Below are 20,961 nucleotides of genomic sequence, written 5' to 3' on the forward strand. Positions count from 1 at the left end.
TAATTCTATTAAAATTTAGCTGTTATATATTCAGAGAATTTAAATTCTGTTATTGTTTAATTGTTTTCCTCCCTCCCTCCCCAATGTTTTTAGCTGTTCCTGTTTTAGCTGTAAATCGCCTCGAGTCCCTTTCAGGGAGAAAAGCGGGGTACGTATAAATGAATGAAACAATGAATGAGGATAGCACGAACTCGGGAGGACGACACCCCCTCACTTAAACAGTTTCCCCGCCTTCGGGGCGTGGCGTCCCGCCCCTTCTCCTTTGAGTGACTGCACTTGCAAAGCAATTCAACGCCCTTGCTGCAGCTGCCGCCGCCACTGCCCCCTGCTGGCTACGCAGGTGGCGAGCACCCTTCCTTCTCAGGACGACAGTATTTATACCAGCCGCTCCAGGGCGCTCCCCTCTATCCCGCATGCGCAGTCTCTGGCTTGGGAAGCGAGAGGGAGAGTGAAGGAGCGTCTTGGTGTGGCGGCGGCGGCGGCGGCGGCCCTGCTGGAAGGAGCTCGCGCAGGGCGGCGGACCCCGGAGAGACCCAGGCAGCGGCGGCGGCGGCTTCGCCTCACAGGTTGGTCCCCATAGGCTGGGTAAGGCCCGTATCAGGCCGTCCCCCCTCCTCGCAGTAGTCCTGCCCGCCCTCTCGCAGCGCCGGGCCCTGCCGTGAGGGGGCTGCCCGAGGTGGGGCTGGCGAAGTTGGGGGGTGGGGGTGGGATAAGAGGCGCACAATGGGTGCAGAGTCCGGCCTGGGCAAAAGAAGGGGCGGACCTGGTCTAGTTTGCGGCGACGGCAGCAGCAGCCCACCCCGCCCCGCTTTATCTCAACCTTACGCCGAGCCCAACCACCTCAGTGTTGTCTACACTGGCTGGCAGTAGCTCTGCGGGGTTTCGGAGACGCCGCTGGGGGGTTGAACCCGGGACCTTCTGCACGCGGGGAGGGTGCTCTGCCACTAAGCGAACGGCCCCTAAAGCCCCGCCGTGTCGTTTTCCTCTCCGCTGTCCCGCACGCCCCATATTTCGCTTTGGCATCCCTTTACGTTCTCCCCCCCCCCCCTACACCCTTCAGCCTAAATTCAAGATACTTCTGTCCCCAACCCCACCCCAGGTTTTTTGTTTTTTTGCATTGCCTTCTTTACAGCTTGCACGTGACCGCCTATATTATCTCCCCTCTCCATATTTTGCATTGGCTTCCCGTCCTCTCACCTAGACTACGCCCTCTCCCTTTTTAGCCGAAAATCAAGGTGTTCCTATCCCACCTCGTGATTGTCAGCTTCCCCACCCCGCCCCCAATTTTGCAAAGATAGCAGCCACCTGGCCTTCCCTCTTTTTTTTTTTTTTTTATAAAGCCATGCACGTCTTATTCCTTACCCTTTCAGTGTCTGGTCAGACTATTCACACCATTGACATTGCATCCTACCACCCCACCCCACCCCAATCTACAGCCCCTTTAGCTTAAAGGCAGGCTATTTTTTCCTCACTTTGTCAATTCTTGCCACTGTTGCACTGACACACATACAACCTGCTTTCCTTACATTTTGCATTTGCTTACCCCATCCTTTCAACTTCTGATCAGGTTACACCTTGACCTATATGCATTTATTTCAGAAGTAATTTAGCTCTTATATGTCCTTCCTCTGCCACAAGTTAGGCGTCCCTCCTCCATATTTTGCATTGACATCCCCTCCTTTCCCTCTCAGGCCCTACAACCAACACCATACCTTGTGGTCCTCTTGTTGTTGAACTCCAGTCAGTGGCGTAGCGTGGGGGGTGCAGGGGGGGCCGGGCGCACCGGGCGCAACATCTGGGGGTTAGGGTTAGGGTGCGCAAATCCACGGGTTAGGGGGTGCAAATTACTTGCCTTGCCCCGGGTGCTGACAACCCACGCTACGCCACTGACTCCAGTTCCCATCAACCCCTAGCCAACTGTACTAGTGATGATGAGAGTTGTAGTCCAAGAACACCTGGAGGGCCATAGGTTCCTCATCCCTGCTGTGTGAAGCATCTGCTTCAGGCCATCACATAGTCTAGTCCCAGCATCCTGTTCTCAGTGTCCTCCCTAAGTTTAATTCTCAGGTCAGAGCATTCATTGCCTCCCTTATGTGTTTATAGTTTTCATCTATATTTCAACTAACTTATTCTACTCATTGTGCCTCTACCCCCACTTTAGTCTAAAGTCAGAATATTTTCTCTTTGCCAGTTAGGATTGTCCCCTGCTGTGTTGTTCTATGACATATTTCCCTCCTCTTCTTGTTGCAGAAAAGGAATTTTCCTCCAGCCTTCAAACTTGTAAGGCTCTGAAGAGAAAGTGTGGGGTAGAAGAGTCCTCCAAATTGGAGGGTGGTGGTAATGATGGGGGCTGCTGGAGAGAGGGGGAGAATGTGTTCTTAATTTCTAGTTCTTAATCTCTAGGTAATAAAGCTCAAAGCACTTCCCCCAAAAAGAGAAAATTCTGTCTGAGATATAGTCACACCTTGGTTTGAATGTGCTTCAGGTTGAGCGCTTTCAGGTTGCACTCCGCTGCAACCCGGAAGTAACGGAGCGTGTTACTTCCGGGTTTCAGCGCTTGTGCATGTGCAGACGCTCAAAATGACGTCATGCACATGCGTGGAAGCGGCAAAACGCCGCACGCACAGACGCGCCAATCCGCTGTCATGTTTTAAGTTATATTCAGGATGCGAATGGGGCTCCAGAATGGATCCTGTTCACATCCAGAGGTACCACCGTACTAGAGTTTCTTCCCATCTGAGATGACAGTAGTTTGGCATAGATGGGGTCATGTTCTGGCTCAGAATCAGGCAGGTTCACAAAATCAATCTCTGGTAGGTTCAGAGTGGACAGAAGGAAGTACTGCTTCACACTCTGTGTAATTAATGTAAGGAATTCAAGGCCACAGCATGTGATGGGTGATTGGCAACCTCTGGCTTAGATAGCTTTATTTCTAAAATCATGGAAGATAAATCTGTGGATGAGGCAGGTGCCTTGGTTCAGTGGCAAACACTATGTTTGAATACAGGGCATCCCAGTTCAATCTCCAGCAGATCATATTGGGCACGGGGGGAGAAACGGGACATGCTGGAGATGTTCAAGAGCTGCTGCCAGTCAGAGCAGGTAGTATTATGCTTGATGGGCCAATGACCAGACTCTGTTTTAAGGTAGCTTCAAATGATCAAAGCCATTATAACCCCCTGGAGCCTCCATGTTCAAAGGCAGTGGGTCCATAAATACTAGATGGATGTGTCTTAGGTGGCTACAAGTTGGAAGCAGTGTTAGACACTCAGGCATAAAAGCTAATTATCCCATCCCAATAGTGAAATTATCCCTTCCTGTTTGCAGGCAGTAAAATGAGGCGGTACCATTTTGCCAAAAATTATGAGGCGTGGGGAGGAGAAATTATCCCAGTTTATTGTGGGCATGAGTTCTCGTTTGAAGCATCATGGCTTTTTTTATTTATTTGCAAATTCATTTTATTTAATCTGTTTCTATCCCAACATTCCACCTTAGGGATTCCAGCTCCGTTGGCAGACTAGCCATCATTTTGCAATCCCCACGTTACCCTGGGTGCAGCATTGTTTCAGGGTATTGGTGGTGGTGCGTAGCAAAGTATGTTTGAAGAAGGAGCTCTATTTTGGGTGTCAAAATGGTTCTTTTTGTGGGAGAAAGCAAACAGGAAAATTATCAGATAAAACATATTCTATGTTCCACAGTTCCACAAGAGTGTTATGGAGGTTTGTTTTGCATATTTCTGGTATGCTAAGCAGGGAACAAAATTATTGCTCTCCAAGAAGAAAGGGGCAAACCTCACGTGTGTGCTTATCAGACAAAGGAGGCAGTGGGGTTTTAAAGTGGCAACTAGTTTGTTCATATGAAAGTGATTTTGAGAATTTACCCATGACATACAAACATTGTTAGACATGGGAGATGATGTCAAAAGGTAACATAAGCTGCCATCTAGCATTGTTTATACTGACTGGCAGCAGCTCTCCCAAGAATTCAGGGCGAGTTCTCTCCCAGACTTATCTGAAGATGCTAGGGATTGAACCAGAGACCCTCTGCATGCAAAGCAGATGTTCTGCCACTGAGCCACAGCCCCTCTGGAGAGTGCCAGGTTGGCAAATTCTGCTTATGTAGGATTTCTTGACTAATCCTCATCCTAGCACTGAACTTCAACTTTACTTCAGCAAGGTGGTTGCTTTATATGCCTTCAGGCACAGCCCCAGGGACTTTAGGAGAAAGGTGAACACCTGGGTCTGAGTGATCTTAAATGGGAATATAGCTGTCTTTCTACTTACAAGATTCATGTTAAGATTTGTATATTTTTTTTTGTTCATTACTCTGTTTAGTAATGTGTCAAGTTGTGTAGTAGAGATGATGCAGAGAAGGGTAACATGGATGGTGATCTTCCTTATTTGGAGGAGCTGGTGCAGGCCACAAAGGAGGTCTTAAATTTATACTAACCATTACTGTGTTCTGGGTGGTGAGAATTTACTACATATTGCAAAGTTACTGCACCATCTGAACCAGAGGCTGATTAGCCATTCTTTATCTGCTCACACATAAAATTTGAGAGAGAACAAATTTATGATTATGCTACTATCCTCTAGTTACATACCTTGTCCTCTTTGAATACAATGGAAATGATACTATTCACTGTGGATTTATGATTTTCACCCTGTAAAAATTGTATTAGATATATTTGTGGCCTTTTTCTGTCTGTTGATGGTTGAAGACAGGTTTGTAACTAGCCCCTTACTTGCTTGGTCTCATATAGTAACAACTCATGCAGGTTTCAAGGTATGGAATATTTGTTCTGCTGCCTGGAACACTGCTTCATATGTGGTGGGATTGCTGCATAGTTCAGAGCTTCTGGACCCATACGTTTTCATTTAAATCGAAGCATTGAGCTTCACCTGGATTGAATCCATGGTGCCTGTGCAGCACAAAACAATATTTTCTGCTGAAACATTCCAAGGGATGCTGCTTTTGCTGCCCACAAAGGCACTCTCAGTACTCGGAAGTTCATTGCTAGAACAGAAGGATATAAAATAAACAAATTACTTTACTTTCCCTCAGAAACTTGTTTAACATTTTCCTCCTTTGCTTTTACATGCAGTTGAGCCAGGAACAACTGAACAAACTTTACCTAAGACCTTTTCATTGCATCAGCATACATAAACAGTTGTCCGTTTAAAACTTAGATGTGTGTGGGGGAAACAGAACATAACTTCACAACTAACCAGTATATTGAACATTCCCACCTTCAAACTAGCTTTACAAATATATCCTCAGTTATTAGCCTAAAAATGCAACACTAAACATGTTTACTTAGAACTAAGTCCCACTTGAGTTCAGTGGGATTCACCTCTAGGTAAGGGTACCGAATTGCAGCCTTAAAAATTTTCATGGCGTGCCAGGCAGAACTATGAAAGCCATGTGTGACTAAAAGGGGAAAGGGAACCTACTTTTGACGCTATCTCTATTATCACCTCAATATCACCAGACCCAGTCTGGAGCTCCTTTCCTTGGAGCACGGTACCAACTCTCCCATCATGCATAAACCTCATGGGTTTATGCTTCTTGCCACAGCCACATTGTTAGTGGCCTCCCACTGGAAGTCCAACTTCCCAAGGGAAGTTGCTAGTGAAAGTATGGGACATTGCACTGTCAGAACATCTAAGTGGAGAGTCCTTAACTGTTCATTAAAAAGATATTCTTTATTGGACGTGGTTTTTCTCCTATGTTAATCAAACAGCCCACTAAACCCCCTGTTTTATGGATAAACATGTGGAGAGACTTTATTGTGAACTGAATTGACTCACTCCCTTTTTAAAATCTGCGATAGTTGAATGCTGTATTGTATTCTCAGTTGCTTTCAATTTTTCCTCCTCAGTGTACAGTGGTACCTTGGTACTCAAACGGCTTGGCTCCTGAACAAATTGGCTCCCGATTGCTGCAAACCTGGAAGTGAATGTTCTGGTTTGTGAACGTTTTTCGGAAGTCAAACGTCGGACGCGGCTTCCGCTGCTTCTACTTGAGTGCAGGAAGCTCCTGCAGCCTATTGGAATCCACGCCTTGGTTTTCGAACGGTTTCAGGGGTCGAACAGACTCCTGGAACGGATTAAGTTCGAGAACCAAGGTACCACTGTATCTCTTTTAAAAAAAATTTTTTTTGCATGCATTTGTATTGTTTACACTTAATACTTTTACTGTATTCTCTCTCTCTGTCCAGGATGAGCTTAAATTATTCAGTTGAATTCAGTGGACTTTAATTTGACTGTATTACACCCCATTATCGCATCCTGTTTTTAAGTGTTTTTCTGCTTTCATTCTTACTCTAACCGTACGGAAATGTACAGAATCCTGAGCTCGAAACTGCAGGCCTGGGAAAATATTTTTCAGGTTCCTATGTATGGTGCCAGAAGAAAATATTTAGACATCTTCTTTGCTGGAAGATGGATATCTGTTTTCTTGAGTGCTGCTAGCAAAGAATCTAGATGCCCAGGATTTTCTTGGCTCTGCATAGTGGACACTAGCATCTTACTGTGATTATGCTGTCTATTGATGGTATCTTTTTGTTGCTGTTTTATGGGTTATTGTTTGGCAGTCGAAGTTGTATCCAATTAAGTTCTACTCACAGTAGATGCATTGAAATTAATATACCTACATTAGTTTATCAGTATATTAATTTCAGTGGGTCTTCTCTAAGTAGATCCAACATCAGAATTGTAGAGTTGGAATGGACCATGAGGGTAATCTAATCCAGCTGTCTGCAATGCAGGAATCTTTGCCCATTGTGGGGCTAGAACCCACAGCGCTGAGACTGAGTCTCATGCTTTACCAACTCAGTGATTATTATTAGTATACTGGATGCAACCTGGTTTTTGTGTGTGTGTTCCATGCTTTGCTTTACAACTTGGTAAGTCACTTGGAGATACTTTATATGTCAATATACTACTAATACCAGAACATAAGAAGAATCTTCTGGATCAGGCCAGTGGCCTATCCAGTGCAGCATCCTGTTTTCACAGTGGCTCAACAGATTCCTGTGGGAAACCTGCAAGCTGCACTTCAGTGCAGCATCCTTCTGCTCACCCAGTAACTGGTATTCAGAGTCATGATAGTGGAGGTAGAACATGGCCATCATGGCTAATCCTCTTTTAAAGGATTAATCATACTATCCCTGCTCAGGATTCTGACTGCATTAGCCAGACATCCTCTGCACTTTAGTACTGGACATTTACAAGTGGCTCTGTATAGAAACAGTAAACCTTGCCAATGGGCAAATTGCCAACAGGGCTAATGGAGGGGGAAATGGGGTTCATAGGAGCCAGCATCAAAGTTCAAGGTGAACTATTCAGATTGGATGCCTGTGAGATTCTGTCCAGCCCTGACAGCCACCCTACAAAAGCAAGCCCACTGACCTTCATCAATCTGGGTGTTTATAAATGTCAGTTCATCCATGTCATTTCACCCTTGCAAATAAGTCTGCACAACTTACTAGTCAGCTTGCTACTATATGCCTGTATTAGTCATTGGTACAAGTTTACAGTATAAAAGCACCAACTCCATTCCTGTTTGCCAGTGTTTTCCTTACCTTGTTTTTCCCATGGCAGTTCCTTGATGCTGCAGGTAACCAGGTGGCCACCTGATTTTTAAGCCTAATGTATTTAACAGGCTAGTATTTTGGTAGTGCTGGTTTAATAAGGAAGCTGTCTTTTACTCAGAAAGGTGACTGCTTTGGCTAGAACCTAATCCCAAATTAATCTTTTAAAAAAACATGTTTAAAGTGTTTTTAGTTACTATGGATATTAAGCTTATCCAACAAAGTTCTAATGAACCTAAATCAGTCCTGTCCATTGATTTCAGTGGATCAGTTCTGAGTAGAACTAACATGGAGCAGCACCGTAGGAAGTAGAGGCTATTTTTCATTTCAGCTGTAACACAGGAGTAGGGGATTGTTTCAGGTTCGTCTTAAATATATTTTGATATAGACAGATTAGTATTGACACTGCTTTGCCTTGGTCTGCTTTGTATTTGATGTGACCATTTCTGCATTGGTAAGTAAATCTTATACAGTATTGACTGCTATGGCCATGTTAACACAAAGCAGAAGGCTTTCCAGGAGTTGGGAGAACAAGCTTTCAGAGGGTTTTCTTAAGGGGAAAGGGGTGGGAGGAAGAGTAATAATTATAACAGCCTGCTGGATCAGGCCAGTGACCTGTCTAGTCCAGCATCCTGTTCTCAAGTGGCAATGAGTTGCAAGCAGGACCCAGTTATAAGAACACTCCCCCCTTCTGTGGTTTCTAGAAAATGGGATTCAGAAGCATTTTTGTCTAAACCTTTATCTGTCACAGTTCTGAAAATTCACTCCCTCTGTGGAGGGACCAATAAATTAGAACCCTAGAATGGGGTGATAGAGAGAATCAAATTTGATTGGGTGGGCATTACCAAGGGCAGAGCAGAGTTAGCCCCCACTCTATAGTGTGCCTTATTGGACCCTTTAGTTTATCATATGTAAGGGAGTAGCTGCCATTCATTCCGTAAGTGAAGCACTGATCTTTGAAAACACTTGCGCCTTTCACCCCACCCCTTCAGGATAGGAGGTTTAGCCCTCACTACAAGCTTTTTCTTCCATGTCCTGCAGTATATCCCTTTAATCCTCATCCCTGACTGTAGCCAAGTTTTAAATGCATTTGCCCATATCTTCCCTACCTATATTCTCCTACCCCACTCCTTCTGTTTTCCCCATTGTCCCCTTATAAGATGGGCAGGGACTGTATTTTTCTTTACCTATGAAAGTTTGTAAGGTACCATATATGTAGGTGACACTGAATATATTATAAGTAATAAGCACCCTCTTTTTCCACATGCCCACCTGTCACAATAATGACGGTTTTTTTGCTGAAATTTTTATATCAATTAGCACAGGCTTTTTAAAGCAGCTCCTCTTGGACTGCAGGATCAACCAAGTCCTGTGTGGGCTGCTCCATTATATGTCCAGCATGCCTCATACAGCCTAGGCTCTAGAGGCTGAGAAAGCCTGACAGGCTTGAATTATATCATTTAGCTCTCTTTTTTAGTGATATTTGATCTGTAAATGCAGACAAGCCCTTTCCCTCCTCTTTTGATGTCATTTTGTACCAAGCTGTCAAAATGAATAGATTTTGAGTGCTTTGAGGTGTCACCAGTGCTGTATTGTTCTCTGTTTTCAACATTTGCCAAGCTCCACATTTCTTTGGTTTTGTCATATTGCAAGGAGGGCATCTCCTGATTTAAAAAAAAATATCCGTCGTCCACTGGTGTTTTGGGCCAGTTTGAGTTTGGTGAGATACTTGCAGTTCCAATACTCATGTGACCTTTCTGATGTGGTGAGGAAGGCTCATGTCTTTGACTATTTTAAATCCAGAATCTGTACTTGCGTGTTTAAGGTGATAACTGGAGTGGAATATCAGAACTGGTACTTGGGAGCTTATCGGAATCCATGTGCCTAAATGCCAGTGGCTGCTGACGTTCTATAGTTTCTTATGTCTGCATAGAATTTAAACTGTTGATTATAGTGAATCCAAAATAGTTGTGCTGGTTCATATCTTCTTGCATGAGCAGCTGTAATGCCCCTGCAAAACCAGCATTACAATGTGCAGTAAAATGTATAAATAAATGCTTGAAGTTATTCATAGCTGCTTCAGTGGTTTTCTACTGGAAGTGGGACATAAATCTTAATAAATCTGTGCCAAGAGTTCAGTCCCAGTGGAATGTTAGCTTAGCTGTTGCAGAGTGACTTTCTTAAAGTGACCCCACATGTGGAAAACACATCAGAATGGCAGGCTCAAATGATTTATTTTTTTCACTAGGATGATACTGCAAATGAGATCCTAGGTTCCTAATAGATGACAGCTCCAGGGCTTATCCCCAAGAGAAATACAATCTATAATAATTTTTGGTAACTTACTGTGAATCTGTGCCAAAGGTAGCCAATGTGATAGCTTCTAGATATTGTTGGACTACAACTCTTATCATCCTGGTCCATTGGCTAGTGCTTGTTTTGAGGCTGTACACACCAGTACACCATACCACCACCTATTTTCTCCTTGCCTGCTACTGCCGCTTTTTTCATGGCAGCAGGCACAACCTCCTGGAAGTGCTTTGGCACAGTCCTTTAATGATTGCCATAGCACCTTCCAAGCAGGTGCTTGATGATCGTAAAAAGGCGCGGCAGACCCCAAGGTTTGACGTGACCCTTTTACGATTGTCAAGCACCTTCCTGGAAGACACTTTGGTGATCATAAAAGGGCCACATCGGGAGGCTGTGCCTGCTGCTGCGGAAAAGAGTGGCCACAGCAGGCAAGGGTGCAATTGGGAAAGGTGGGGGTGGGTGCGAGCGGGCAAACAGCAGTGGTATGGGATAGAAATAAAGCACTGCCATTGGCCATGCTTGGTCTGCAACAAGATCTATAGGGCACGGGTCAGCAAACTTTTTCAGCAGGGGGCCGGTCCACTGTCCCTCACACCTTGTGGGGGGCCAGACTATATTTTGGAGGGAAAAAATGAACAAATTCCTATGCCCCACAAATAACCCAGAGATGCATTTTAAATAAAAGGACACATTCTACTCATATAAAAACACGCTGATTCCTGGACTGTGCGCAGGCTGGATTTAGAAGGCGATTGGGCCGGATGTGGCCCCCAGGCCTTAGTTTGCCTACCCACGCTATAGGCCAGGGGTGGCCAACTCCCAAGAGACTGCAGTCTACTCAGGGTTAAAAACTGGCGGTGATCTAGCCCCCCTTTTTTTACCTGTTGGACATGCCTGCTATAGGGCATCATATGGGCAATTCTTTTTATGCCTTTGGCATCACTTTAGAAAGTAATCTGTAGTGCTTAACATATTGTTAGAATGTAGTCTCTGATTCTTACGTTTGGGACATGCAGCAGGCACCTTATCATAAGTACAGATTTATTTGCACAATGTAGTGGTTTTCAAACTGTTCTTCAGGAACATGGGGCGATTCTTTGAGCTTATTGAAGGGGAACCTCCCTGGAGGTTGAAGGCTTTGAATGTATTGTCCTAGTGCGTCACATAATTGTGCTTGAAATGTTAGTCTCGCATACTCTAGTCAAGAAGTCTTCAGTGAGCCAATTCTGAAGAAAACTAGTTGAGGATCACAAGTGGTAAAAATCCATTACACTGTCAGTTGCAAAGAGCAAAAGCTCTTTATGCATGCGGCCTAATGTACTTACGGCCTTCTGGATCGTGTGCATTAAAAAAACAAATCTTGGGTTGTCTTTTTGGTGCTGAGGTCATCTGACAGTGCTATAGTGCAAGGTGGTGGTTGTTTTCGGCTTTTGAATGCAAAATATGAACAATGCAACAGCAAATTATTACAGATTTTCATGCAAAATTCCCAAATAGATATTTCCCCCCTTTTAGTTGAACTCCTTAACTGATACTGTGGTTGTACTATGTTCTTTTTTTAAAAGAATCTGCCAACACATTTCATGCCACTCTGTTTAAAAACAAGTGTATAGTCAACTATTTTTCTAGCATAACACAAGTGCAGCATGTAAAACCATTTGTAATGTTTGTTTTGGAAACCTGATGACAGAAGGAACTGCCATGGACTGCCATATCTGGACTGTAGCGATTATTCTTACTTAGTGAGAGGATTTTCCAGAGCAGACTGTTCTCTCAATATCTACTTAGGCAACAGTGAAAGTGAGACCAAAGCACACAGTCATCTTGACAGTATTTTTTTTTTTTAATTCCCCTTGGGCTTCCCATTTCACTGAATTCAAGTATCGCTTTTATTCACGCAGCCAACATTTAAACACTTCCAAAGCAACATAGGATTGGCGTCTCATGGTTCTGAACTTTAACTGGCAGACGTACAGGTGAACATGGGAGATGGGGATTTTTTTTTAAAAAGCTGGGGAGTGGGAGAACGCTTAGCTTATGGAGCCAGGGCTCAGTTTTTTTGTCTTTCAAATGCTGAGGCCCCACCAAAAGTGATCTTACAGTGAGGCAAGGCAGATGGTGAGTTTTGAGCACTTTGAAGGGTTTTGGAGTGAAAGACTCCAACCTCATCTGGGGTAGAAAAATAAATCCTTGCTCCCATAAGTTTCAGCGGGGCTTGAACAGGAAGACAGTATCCTTTGAAATGAATAATGGCACAGTAGAGCTTTAGCACAGTTCCTGCACCATTTCAGTGGAGAACCTGCTGTTGTCTTCCCAGTATGTTATCCTGTATATTAATTGGTGGAGTGGGGCTAGGCAGATTTTGGATTTTCAGCTTCAAGCAGCCAGACATTTTGTGCCAGCTGGGGCCCCCAGGATCACACATGTTTGTACCCACTGTTAGTCCTGAAAAAAAATGGACATTTGACTATCATAGACCCATTAATTTTAGAGGGTCTTCTCTTAGTACAACTTAGTTGGATAGAAAATCTGATGTGGTAAAAAAGATGTGGTAAAACATTTGACCTTCTGGTCAGCCTGAAATGTTTTATGTGGCCGGTTGATATGTTGGATTTTTTGGGGGGGGCGGGGGTGGGTCTTGGTTGAGACAGTGGGGAGTGCACAGTGTCTTACTTTTCTCAAAGGCTAATGCTTCCATGAGGATAATGTAATTACCTGAAAGCCAGCAAGCCATACCAGCGTTGAGCCCATTTTTCTTCTTTCGGCTCTCCCTTCAAGAAAACGCTGAACTGCCTAATTCATATACAATTATTTTTGAGGTGTGTTCAGTTTTGCAGCTGTGTTCCCTGATGCAATTATACTTGCAAAAACTGCTGCTTCATTCCATATCTTTCACACCCAACTTGATACTTGGGTTGATTCAGAATTACATTTTTATTCTCTTCACTTTTTAATTTCTGGAGAAGCCAGGTATTGAATCATTATGTTGCTGTTTCTGCCTAGATTTGATAAACTGAACCTGACAGGTTCCCTAGCTTCTAAGTTAAAGGGGTAAGAGGGTGCTTGGAGTTGGCATATCCCAGCTAATTCTGCCAAATCATGCTAGCCACTGTGGTGGCCCCAGGTTCATTCAATCAGTGTACCATGGATTGGCTGAACACAGTGTAGCACGTCCTTTTCCATGGATCTCATTCTGTTTCTCCTTCACAGCAAGTCACCCAACGTCCTGCTGCCCCCTTTCAAAGATGGTGAAGCTGGACATTCACACATTGGCCCATCACCTCAAGCAGGAACGGCTCTATGTGAACTCCGAAAAGCAGCTGATTCAGAGATTAAATGCTGAGGTGCTGAAGACTGCTGAAAAGCTGTATCGCACGGCATGGATTTCCAAGCAGCAGAGGATTAACTTGGACCGGCTAATCATAACAAGGTAACTGCTGGTACATACAGAAATAAAAATGCTAATATTTGAAATTGGACAGTGCTTTGTGCACTGAAACACTGCAGAAATCACACATTGCAAATGTAAGCTTTAAAGTTGCACAGCACCTTTGAGCAAGCATAAAGAAAACATAGCTTTGAGCTGAGTCAAAGGGATGCAATTGGGTGTGTATTTTATAGCCCTCTTGCAACCACTGAGAAGACTTACCTGTGTCTTGAGTTGGTGGCCGTCTCTTCATAGATGGGACTTTGAGATCTTAATATTTAGGAGATTTTCTCTAAGTGTGTCTGTGTGCGTGATATATTCAGCAAAATTAGGATGTTTCTCTTTCCATTGATTTTTTTTGTGACTTTGAGAAATTAAGATTTTGGGTGATCTAAATGGTTTCTATATATATTTATATTTTCCTAGCGCGGAAGCTTCACCTGCTGAATGCTGCCAGCATGCCAAGGTCTTGGAGGATACACTGTTTGTGGATGGGTACAAGCAGTTGGGCTTTCAAGAGACAGCCTATGGAGAATTCCTTAACAGGCTGCGCGAAAACCCTCGCCTTATTGCATCGTGCCTGGTTGCTGGAGAGAAGCTCAACCAGGAGAACACACAGAGTGTCATTCACACCGTCTTCACCTCCATCTATGGCAACTGCATTATGCCAGAAGACGAAAGCTACCTCCTCCAAGTCTTGCGCTACTTGATTGAATTTGAACTCAAGGAAAGTGATAATCCCAGACGGCTCCTAAGGAGAGGCACCTGCGCATTCAGCATTCTGTTCAAACTCTTTTCTGAGGGGCTCTTTTCAGCCAAGCTTTTCCTCACTGCCACTTTGCACGAGCCCATTATGCAGCTGTTGGTTGAAGATGAAGACCACCTGGAAACCGACCCCAGCAAATTGATTGACCGCTTCTCACCCACCCAGCAAGAGAAGCTCTTTGGGGAAAAGGGCACTGAAAAGTTCAGGCAGAAAGTTCAGGAGATGGTAGAATCCAACGAGGCCAAGCTGGTGGCCCTGGTGAATAAGTTCATTGGCTACCTCAAGCAAAACACCTACTGCTTCCCACATAGCTTACGGTGGATTGTATCCCAGATGTACAAAACGCTCTCGTGTGTGGACAGGCTTGATGTCGGAGAAGTGAGAGCCATGTGCACGGACCTTCTCTTGACTTGCTTCATTTGTCCTGCCGTGGTCAACCCAGAGCAGTATGGGATTATTTCTGATGCCCCAATCAATGAAGTGGCAAGGTTCAACCTAATGCAGGTATAACCAGGTCTTCAAAAATATATATTCTCTCTCTCTCTCATAGTGTTGCTATATTAGTCTGTAGTACCAAGAAGAAAATAGAGAAAGGTGCTGTGTCTAAGAAACAAAGTGTACTTTAAGGTTTTTTTGGGGGGGGAAGGTTAGGCATTCTTGATCCTTTTTAGCTCAGAAAGCAGACTTGTGGATGAATGTTGTCAAGAGAAATAGTGCAGTAAAAATGCCAAGGTAATCCATAAACTTTGCCCCCCCCCCCAACCCTATACCAACCTGGTGCTTTTGCAGGTGTTTTGGACTATACCTTCCATCAGCAGAGTTGTGCTGATATAAATTGTAATTTAGAACACCTGTAGGGCACAGGGTTGGGGAAGGCTACCTTGCATACCTTTTTAATCCATCCTTTTCCATTCTTGGTGCCCCTTTTCTGCCTGCTAGTGGTGAGACCAGTTGTTTGCAGGCAGCCTCTTCAGCCTTCCTGTTAGCTGGTGGTTCATAGCTTTCTCTGGGCAAATGTTATTTTGTGGGCTGTTAGCTGTTCTGGACTTTGTCTGTGGGTCTAGAGAAAAAGCTATGCCAGATGACTAGGAGCCAGAGAAGCAAATGCTACACAAACTTGATGAAATAATTTTATTTTGCAGTGTAATTCCTTATTTAACAATCACATTCGCATACAACATAAATACAACAGTATAATACAGAAATAAAACATAAGGCCAAAATCTTGCAATATTCCCAATAAAGTAAAAAGTTTCTTGTACTTTACTGTACAAGCAGATGGGTTTCTAACTTTTTCATACGAATGGCAAGGCTGGAGGGGAACTCCCACTGCTTAAAGCCATGCCAAAAGTGTGAAGAATGGCTGTCCTCATTTGTTGCAAGAATTAATGCTTACAAACCCTTACCCTAGGCCTGGGGTCAGCAAACTCTTTCAGCAGGGGCCGGTCCACTGTCCCCCAGACCTTGTAGGGGGCCAGACTATATTTTTTTGGGGGGGGGATGAATGAATTCCTGTGCCCCACGGATAACCCAGAGGTGCATTTTAAATAAAAGGACACATTTTACTCATGTAAAAACATGCTGATTCCCAGACCGTCCGCAGGCCAGATTTAGAAGGTGACTGGGCTGGATCCGGCTCTGAGTCTTAGTTTGCCTACCCATGCCCTAGGCTATTTTCAGATTCCTACAGTTAGGTTGTTATTCATCAACCCTATATAGACTAGAACAAAAGTAAAATAAAATTTCTAGCTGCCATTATAATATTTTTAGGGACCCAGGTGCTTGGAGTGGCCTTTCCAGCCCTGCTTATATTTCAGATAGGTCAACTGTCATACTGTGCATCTTTCTTCTTTGCTTAAAAGAACTGGGACAGCATCCAAGTTCCTTTATTTTATTTCCAGTTGTGCTACCAGAGTATTTTTCATTTGTTGAGATAAGGTGATGCTGACTGTTACTTCTCCCAGTGCTACCTACCCCTGAGCAATTGAGCTCAAATAACCACTTTATTGTAAAAAAGTTGAATTTTTAAGAGGGATGTGGGTTTACAGTATCCATTACAAGGAAAGTGTGTGTATACAGGTTGTTTTGATGTTATTGTAAGCTAGGAGAGAACAACTTCATCGTACCACCAATAGCCCTGATACTTGGACTACCCTTTGCTACCAACAAGATTTACATTTTCTGGGTTGTTCCTTGCCTTCCAAGGACAGTTAGTGTGCCAGTCTAATTTGTGCCATGCTGACCAGCTATAAAATGCTGGTGTTCATACAGCACCATCAATGTAGACAACACTTTGTGGAGAGTTCCTTGGACAGCATAGATCTCTGCTCCCAAGGAACAAGGTGGAAATGAGAGACAGAGTGGAGCTGTGAAGGGGAAAGTTACAAGTGCCTAAAGCTTTGTTACAGTTTTGAGTGATGTTAAGATGGATAGGTGGTGTATGTTATACATTTAGAGTGGTTGTTCTAGGCATGTGAAGACTGGGCACAATTGAAAGACACATAGACATTTCTCCTTTAGCTGGTAACTAGGTTAGTGATCTATTTGCTTATTTGTTTTGTGACCCTGGCCATATTTGAGATAGTTTCCGGAGGTAAGAACTTTTTTGTTTTGTTATATGTAGCACACAACACCTTGTGCTGTTTAAGAAACTTCATGGATATTCAGGGTAGTCCTAGTTCTACAGAGCACACATCACACAACGTAGAAGCGTGTGTTACTTTTGCATCACCCATCCTGCTTTTGTGGGGGAGGGATTTAGCGTGGGTGTTGCAGTGTAGAATGCATGAAGGTGTAAGATCAGATTTTGGTGGTCAGGTGTTGTCTAGTATTCAGAGAAGAGCAGGAATGGAAGGAGGAGGTACTTGTGTACAGAGCGATGCCAACCTGCTGTAGCTGGCCCACTAGTTTCTAAGCATTCACTAGATAAGCAGTCTGATCCCTGCAGCTGTCAGAGGCCTGTCCTTTATTTTTGGAATAGCTGGATGCCCATTGGTATAACTGTGTGTGTGTGTGTGTGTGTGTGTGTGTGTGTGTTTTCTTCTCCCCCCACCAAGAATTTCTTGCTTCTTTACTCATGTAAAGGGCTGCAGCTGAAAAATGGATTGTGGTACAATCTTTACACCTGCTTCAATTACAGCCTTCTGCTTTGTACTGTAGAATTCAATGCCTCCTATAGGCACACAAATGGACACTTTTTGATATTGACCTGTTATCTTCCTGCTCCTGCAAGGTCCTTGTCATGCTAGGTTTCCTGTCTGTGAATGCCCTCTGCAGGAGAAGCTGACACCCTGCAGTTCAGCAAGACGCAAAAGACAAACTGGGATTTTGTGTGTTTATATAAACATGTTTATGGGTTCAGTGCAGGTTGGTGGATAGATGCTTGGTTGGTTTTGATGGACTCTTGGTTCATCCCAACTCTAGATGATAAAAGCTGAGATTTTCATGGATGTCATATTTATTGCCAGATGATTATTCCGTGTTTATGTGAAAACCATCTTTTGGCACCTGTTAAGTATGGATGGAAATAGAATGAGCAAGTTTAATTCAGGCTGGGAACTGGGCTTAGCGGATAAATTAGTTTGCAAATATTCCAGGTTCCCACAACTGTTCTTGCCCCTGAGGACTCAGCTATACAGCTGCAAATAAAACATTTTAAGTGGCATATACAGTGTGACACTAGATAGTGATGGTGAGCTTTATGGGAAATTCAATGTATTTTTAAAAATGCTTTTTAAAGCATTTTCAGAACAGTTTTTATATGTGTGTAGGTTCCACCTGAGATGAAGCAAAGCTGATAAGAGGTAGCCAAAGTTTTTGTAAGGGAAATTGAAGTTATGTACAGGCATTTTGCTGTGGAACTTTTCCATGTAATTGTTGTTAATTTTCGGAAAGAAAATACGGTTGTAATGTCTCAGACTTTGTGCAAGCTGAGTATGAATAGTTATTTTTCATCCAGTTTCAGCTCAGAGGGTGGAGGCGGCTTTCTTTATTTGTGGTAGTATTGCAATCCTGTCTTTAACTTGTTTCTCATTGTTAGGTTGGGAGACTTTTGCAGCAGCTGGCCATGACCAGTTCTGAAGAAGGAGACCCCCGCACAAAGAGTTACCTGGGCAAATTTGACAAAGTAAGAGCCAAAGCTATTGAACTTGTATCTCTGTGCATGCCAGTGTTTTTCTCATTCTGTATAATTTTGGAAAAGGCACCCGCAAATAGACTTTTGTTATGACTGTGAAGATATTCAAGTGAGCAAATTGCGACCTTAAGAGGAAGTAGCAAATGGCGCTACCCCTTAATAGAATCTGTAGTGTGCAAAAGCCACTATTAAATGTAAATGAGTTTCAAGGAACCTGTATGAAGAAGTGTGCTTTGGCATATATTGGTGGCTTTTTTCCCTTAACTATTAAAAACGTAGACCTGCTTCTATTCTTGCTGCATGTTTAAAATAATAATATAACAATTTCAATTTCTTACCTGCCTTTCACCATAAGTGAAGAACCAGTGTAGTGTAGGGATCAAGAGTGTTGGACTGGGACCTGGGAGACCTGGGTTTAAATTCCCACACAGCCATGTAGCTGACTGGGTGTGATCTTGGGCCAGTCACTACATCTCAGCCCAACCTACATCTCTGGGTTGCTTTGGGGATCAAAAGTGGAGATGTAGAACTATGTGTGCCACCTTAAGTTCCTTGGAGAAAAAGGTGGGATATAAATGAAATAAATAAAACAATAAAACAAAAAACAAAGGTCCCAGCGTGGGTTGCAGCAATTTAAAATAGAATATTAAAATCAGTTTAAAACAAATACAAACAAAAGGTCCTAAATTCTTTCTCTATCTGTGTGTGTATCTCTATATCATCTACCCACTTTGTAGGGGTGTACAGGTCTCTTGTTGAAGTGCTTGTATTGAAACAGCTCACTTGTCCATCACCCCCCTCCAATTTTTTCCTTGCAGGGTTGTGTGGCTGCCTTCTTGGACGTTGTCATTGGCGGACGGGCAGTAGAGACTCCACCCATGTCCTCGGTGAACCTTTTGGAAGGGCTGAGTAGAACTGTGGTTTACATGACCCATAGCCAGCTCACTGGCCTGGTAAATATCCAACTCCTTTTGGGCTGCAGGAGGAGACAAGTCAAAGTGTCTGTGCTGGGGGTCTGCTTTGCTGCCTTCTTTTAACATCGAACACTTTTTTTAGGTCGGCTTTATGCGGAACGTCATGTCGGGCGACCAGCTGAAGGAGGACCGCATGGCTCTGGAAAACCTGCTGTTAAACTTGCCCCAGAACAAGCCAGGGAAAAGCAGCAGCCTGGAGATGACCCCATACAACACCCCACAGCTTTCCCCTGCCACCACACCAGCAAACAAGAAAAACCGGCTGCCTATAGGTGAGGAAGGTCAAGGGTCAGGTTTTTGCATGATAGCTTTTCCCAGCTCTGTTTTCGGATGCTTTCCTCTGCCTCTTTTGCTTTAGGACAGTGGAGTCCCCTTGACTAGTGTCAGTCACTTGGGTTTTAAGATACAGTGGTACCTCGGGTTACGAACTTAATTTGTTCCAGAGGTCTGTTCTTAACCTGAAACTGTTCTTACCTTGAGGCGCACTTTCGCTAATGGGGCCTCCCGCTGCCGCTGCGCCGTGATTTCTGTTCTCATCCTGGGGCAAGTTCTCAACCCAAGGTACTACTTTCGGGTTAGTGGAGTTTGTAAACCAAAGTGTTTGTAACCTGAGGTACCACTGTATACACCAACCTTTTCCAACCCAGAGCCCTCCTGATGTGTTGAACTATAACACCCTTCTTCCCTGACCAATAGGATTTATTTCATAAAGGTTTTTTTTAATTCATTTATCCAATCCTTTCTTAGTATATCCAATCCAAATAGCTTTATTGTACTTGCCATTGGCCATGACAAATCTGAATCATAAATAAATACAAGCAAAAGGGATGCTGTGCCACAAATAAATCTCTATTTAATTGATCTCTATTTAATTATTTTTTTTATTTTTATTTATTTATTTATTTACGGCTATTAGCCCATAAATTGATCTCTATTTAGATCTCTTCATCTCTCTTACAGTTCACTGCTATATTGTCCAGGGTCTTCTTTCTGATCTTTTTGGCAACCAAAGCAAAAAGGGCAAAATCCATTTATGAATTCCTTCACACAAAATATCTCGAAGTGATGTCAGCAATGGAAATAATTTTAAGAAAAAAATCTGTATATAACACAAGACCCACATGTTGACAAAATTAAAATTATTGTTATTCATTATATTGATTATCAACTTTCTTCAAAAAACTGAGTTCAAAGCAACCTACAAAAGCAAATGTTAGAAGTAGATATAAAACATGAATAAAAGGCAACCTAAAATTCAATAATATGTATTCAGGAGCAAATCCAGCATAGTCCCACTAAAAATATATATGCAGAGAATTAAACTCCAAAGACCTGGGTGAATAACAATGTTTTAACTGGGCACCAAAGAACTATTTCATATGTAAAATGCCCATTTTCAAATCTAATAGGGATACAGACTGGGGTAAAGATCCACCTAAAATACTTGTTGAAAAAGGGAGGCCTTCAATTAATGCCAACAAGACAAACAGGGTGATACCTTTCTTTAATATAAGAGAATTGCACTGGCGGGGGCTGATGGGAATTGTAGTCTAAAACATCTGGAGGAAAGCAGGTTGTGGAAGGCTTGTATATTTACCTGTTTCGTTCCAAAGCCTAAGCAGCAAATGCACATTATCCCACTCTCTATTCCTGTTGATTTGCTTACTTAAAAAATGCCTCTCTTCAGCTCATTGATGGCACAGCCTGTCATAGTAAGTGACCCATTTTTAAATAGGAAATGAAGCATTTTTGTGG

At 43.3% G+C, this 20,961-nt stretch overlaps 1 protein-coding gene across 25 annotated transcripts in view; it reads left to right on the forward strand.

Moving 5' to 3' along the window:
• Positions 1–278: 278 nt before the first annotated feature.
• GAPVD1 (GTPase activating protein and VPS9 domains 1) overlaps positions 279–20,961 on the forward strand; it is a 50,879-nt gene continuing 30,196 nt past the window's right edge. For 13 of the 25 annotated variants that reach the window (XR_014521559.1, XR_014521560.1, XR_014521561.1 and 10 more), the window contains exons 1-6: positions 413–566; positions 13,115–13,334; positions 13,758–14,601; positions 18,137–18,223; positions 19,051–19,185; positions 19,289–19,478. Coding sequence is in view for 19 of the 25 variants with exons in the window: in XM_083485626.1 (XP_083341752.1) it covers positions 13,150–13,334; positions 13,758–14,601; positions 18,137–18,223; positions 19,051–19,185; positions 19,289–19,478 (1,441 nt within the window). In the remaining 6 variants the exon portion in view is untranslated. Of the gene's footprint in view, positions 567–5,955; positions 6,128–11,810; positions 11,881–13,114; positions 13,335–13,757; positions 14,602–18,136; positions 18,224–19,050; positions 19,186–19,288; positions 19,479–20,961 lie in introns of those variants that run through there. The other 12 variants (XM_083485629.1, XM_083485633.1, XM_083485617.1 and 9 more) reach the window with 8 other exon arrangements.

This window comes from Podarcis liolepis (assembly GCF_965112155.1).
Source record: "Podarcis liolepis genome assembly, chromosome: Z".
NCBI lineage: Eukaryota > Metazoa > Chordata > Lepidosauria > Squamata > Lacertidae > Podarcis > Podarcis liolepis.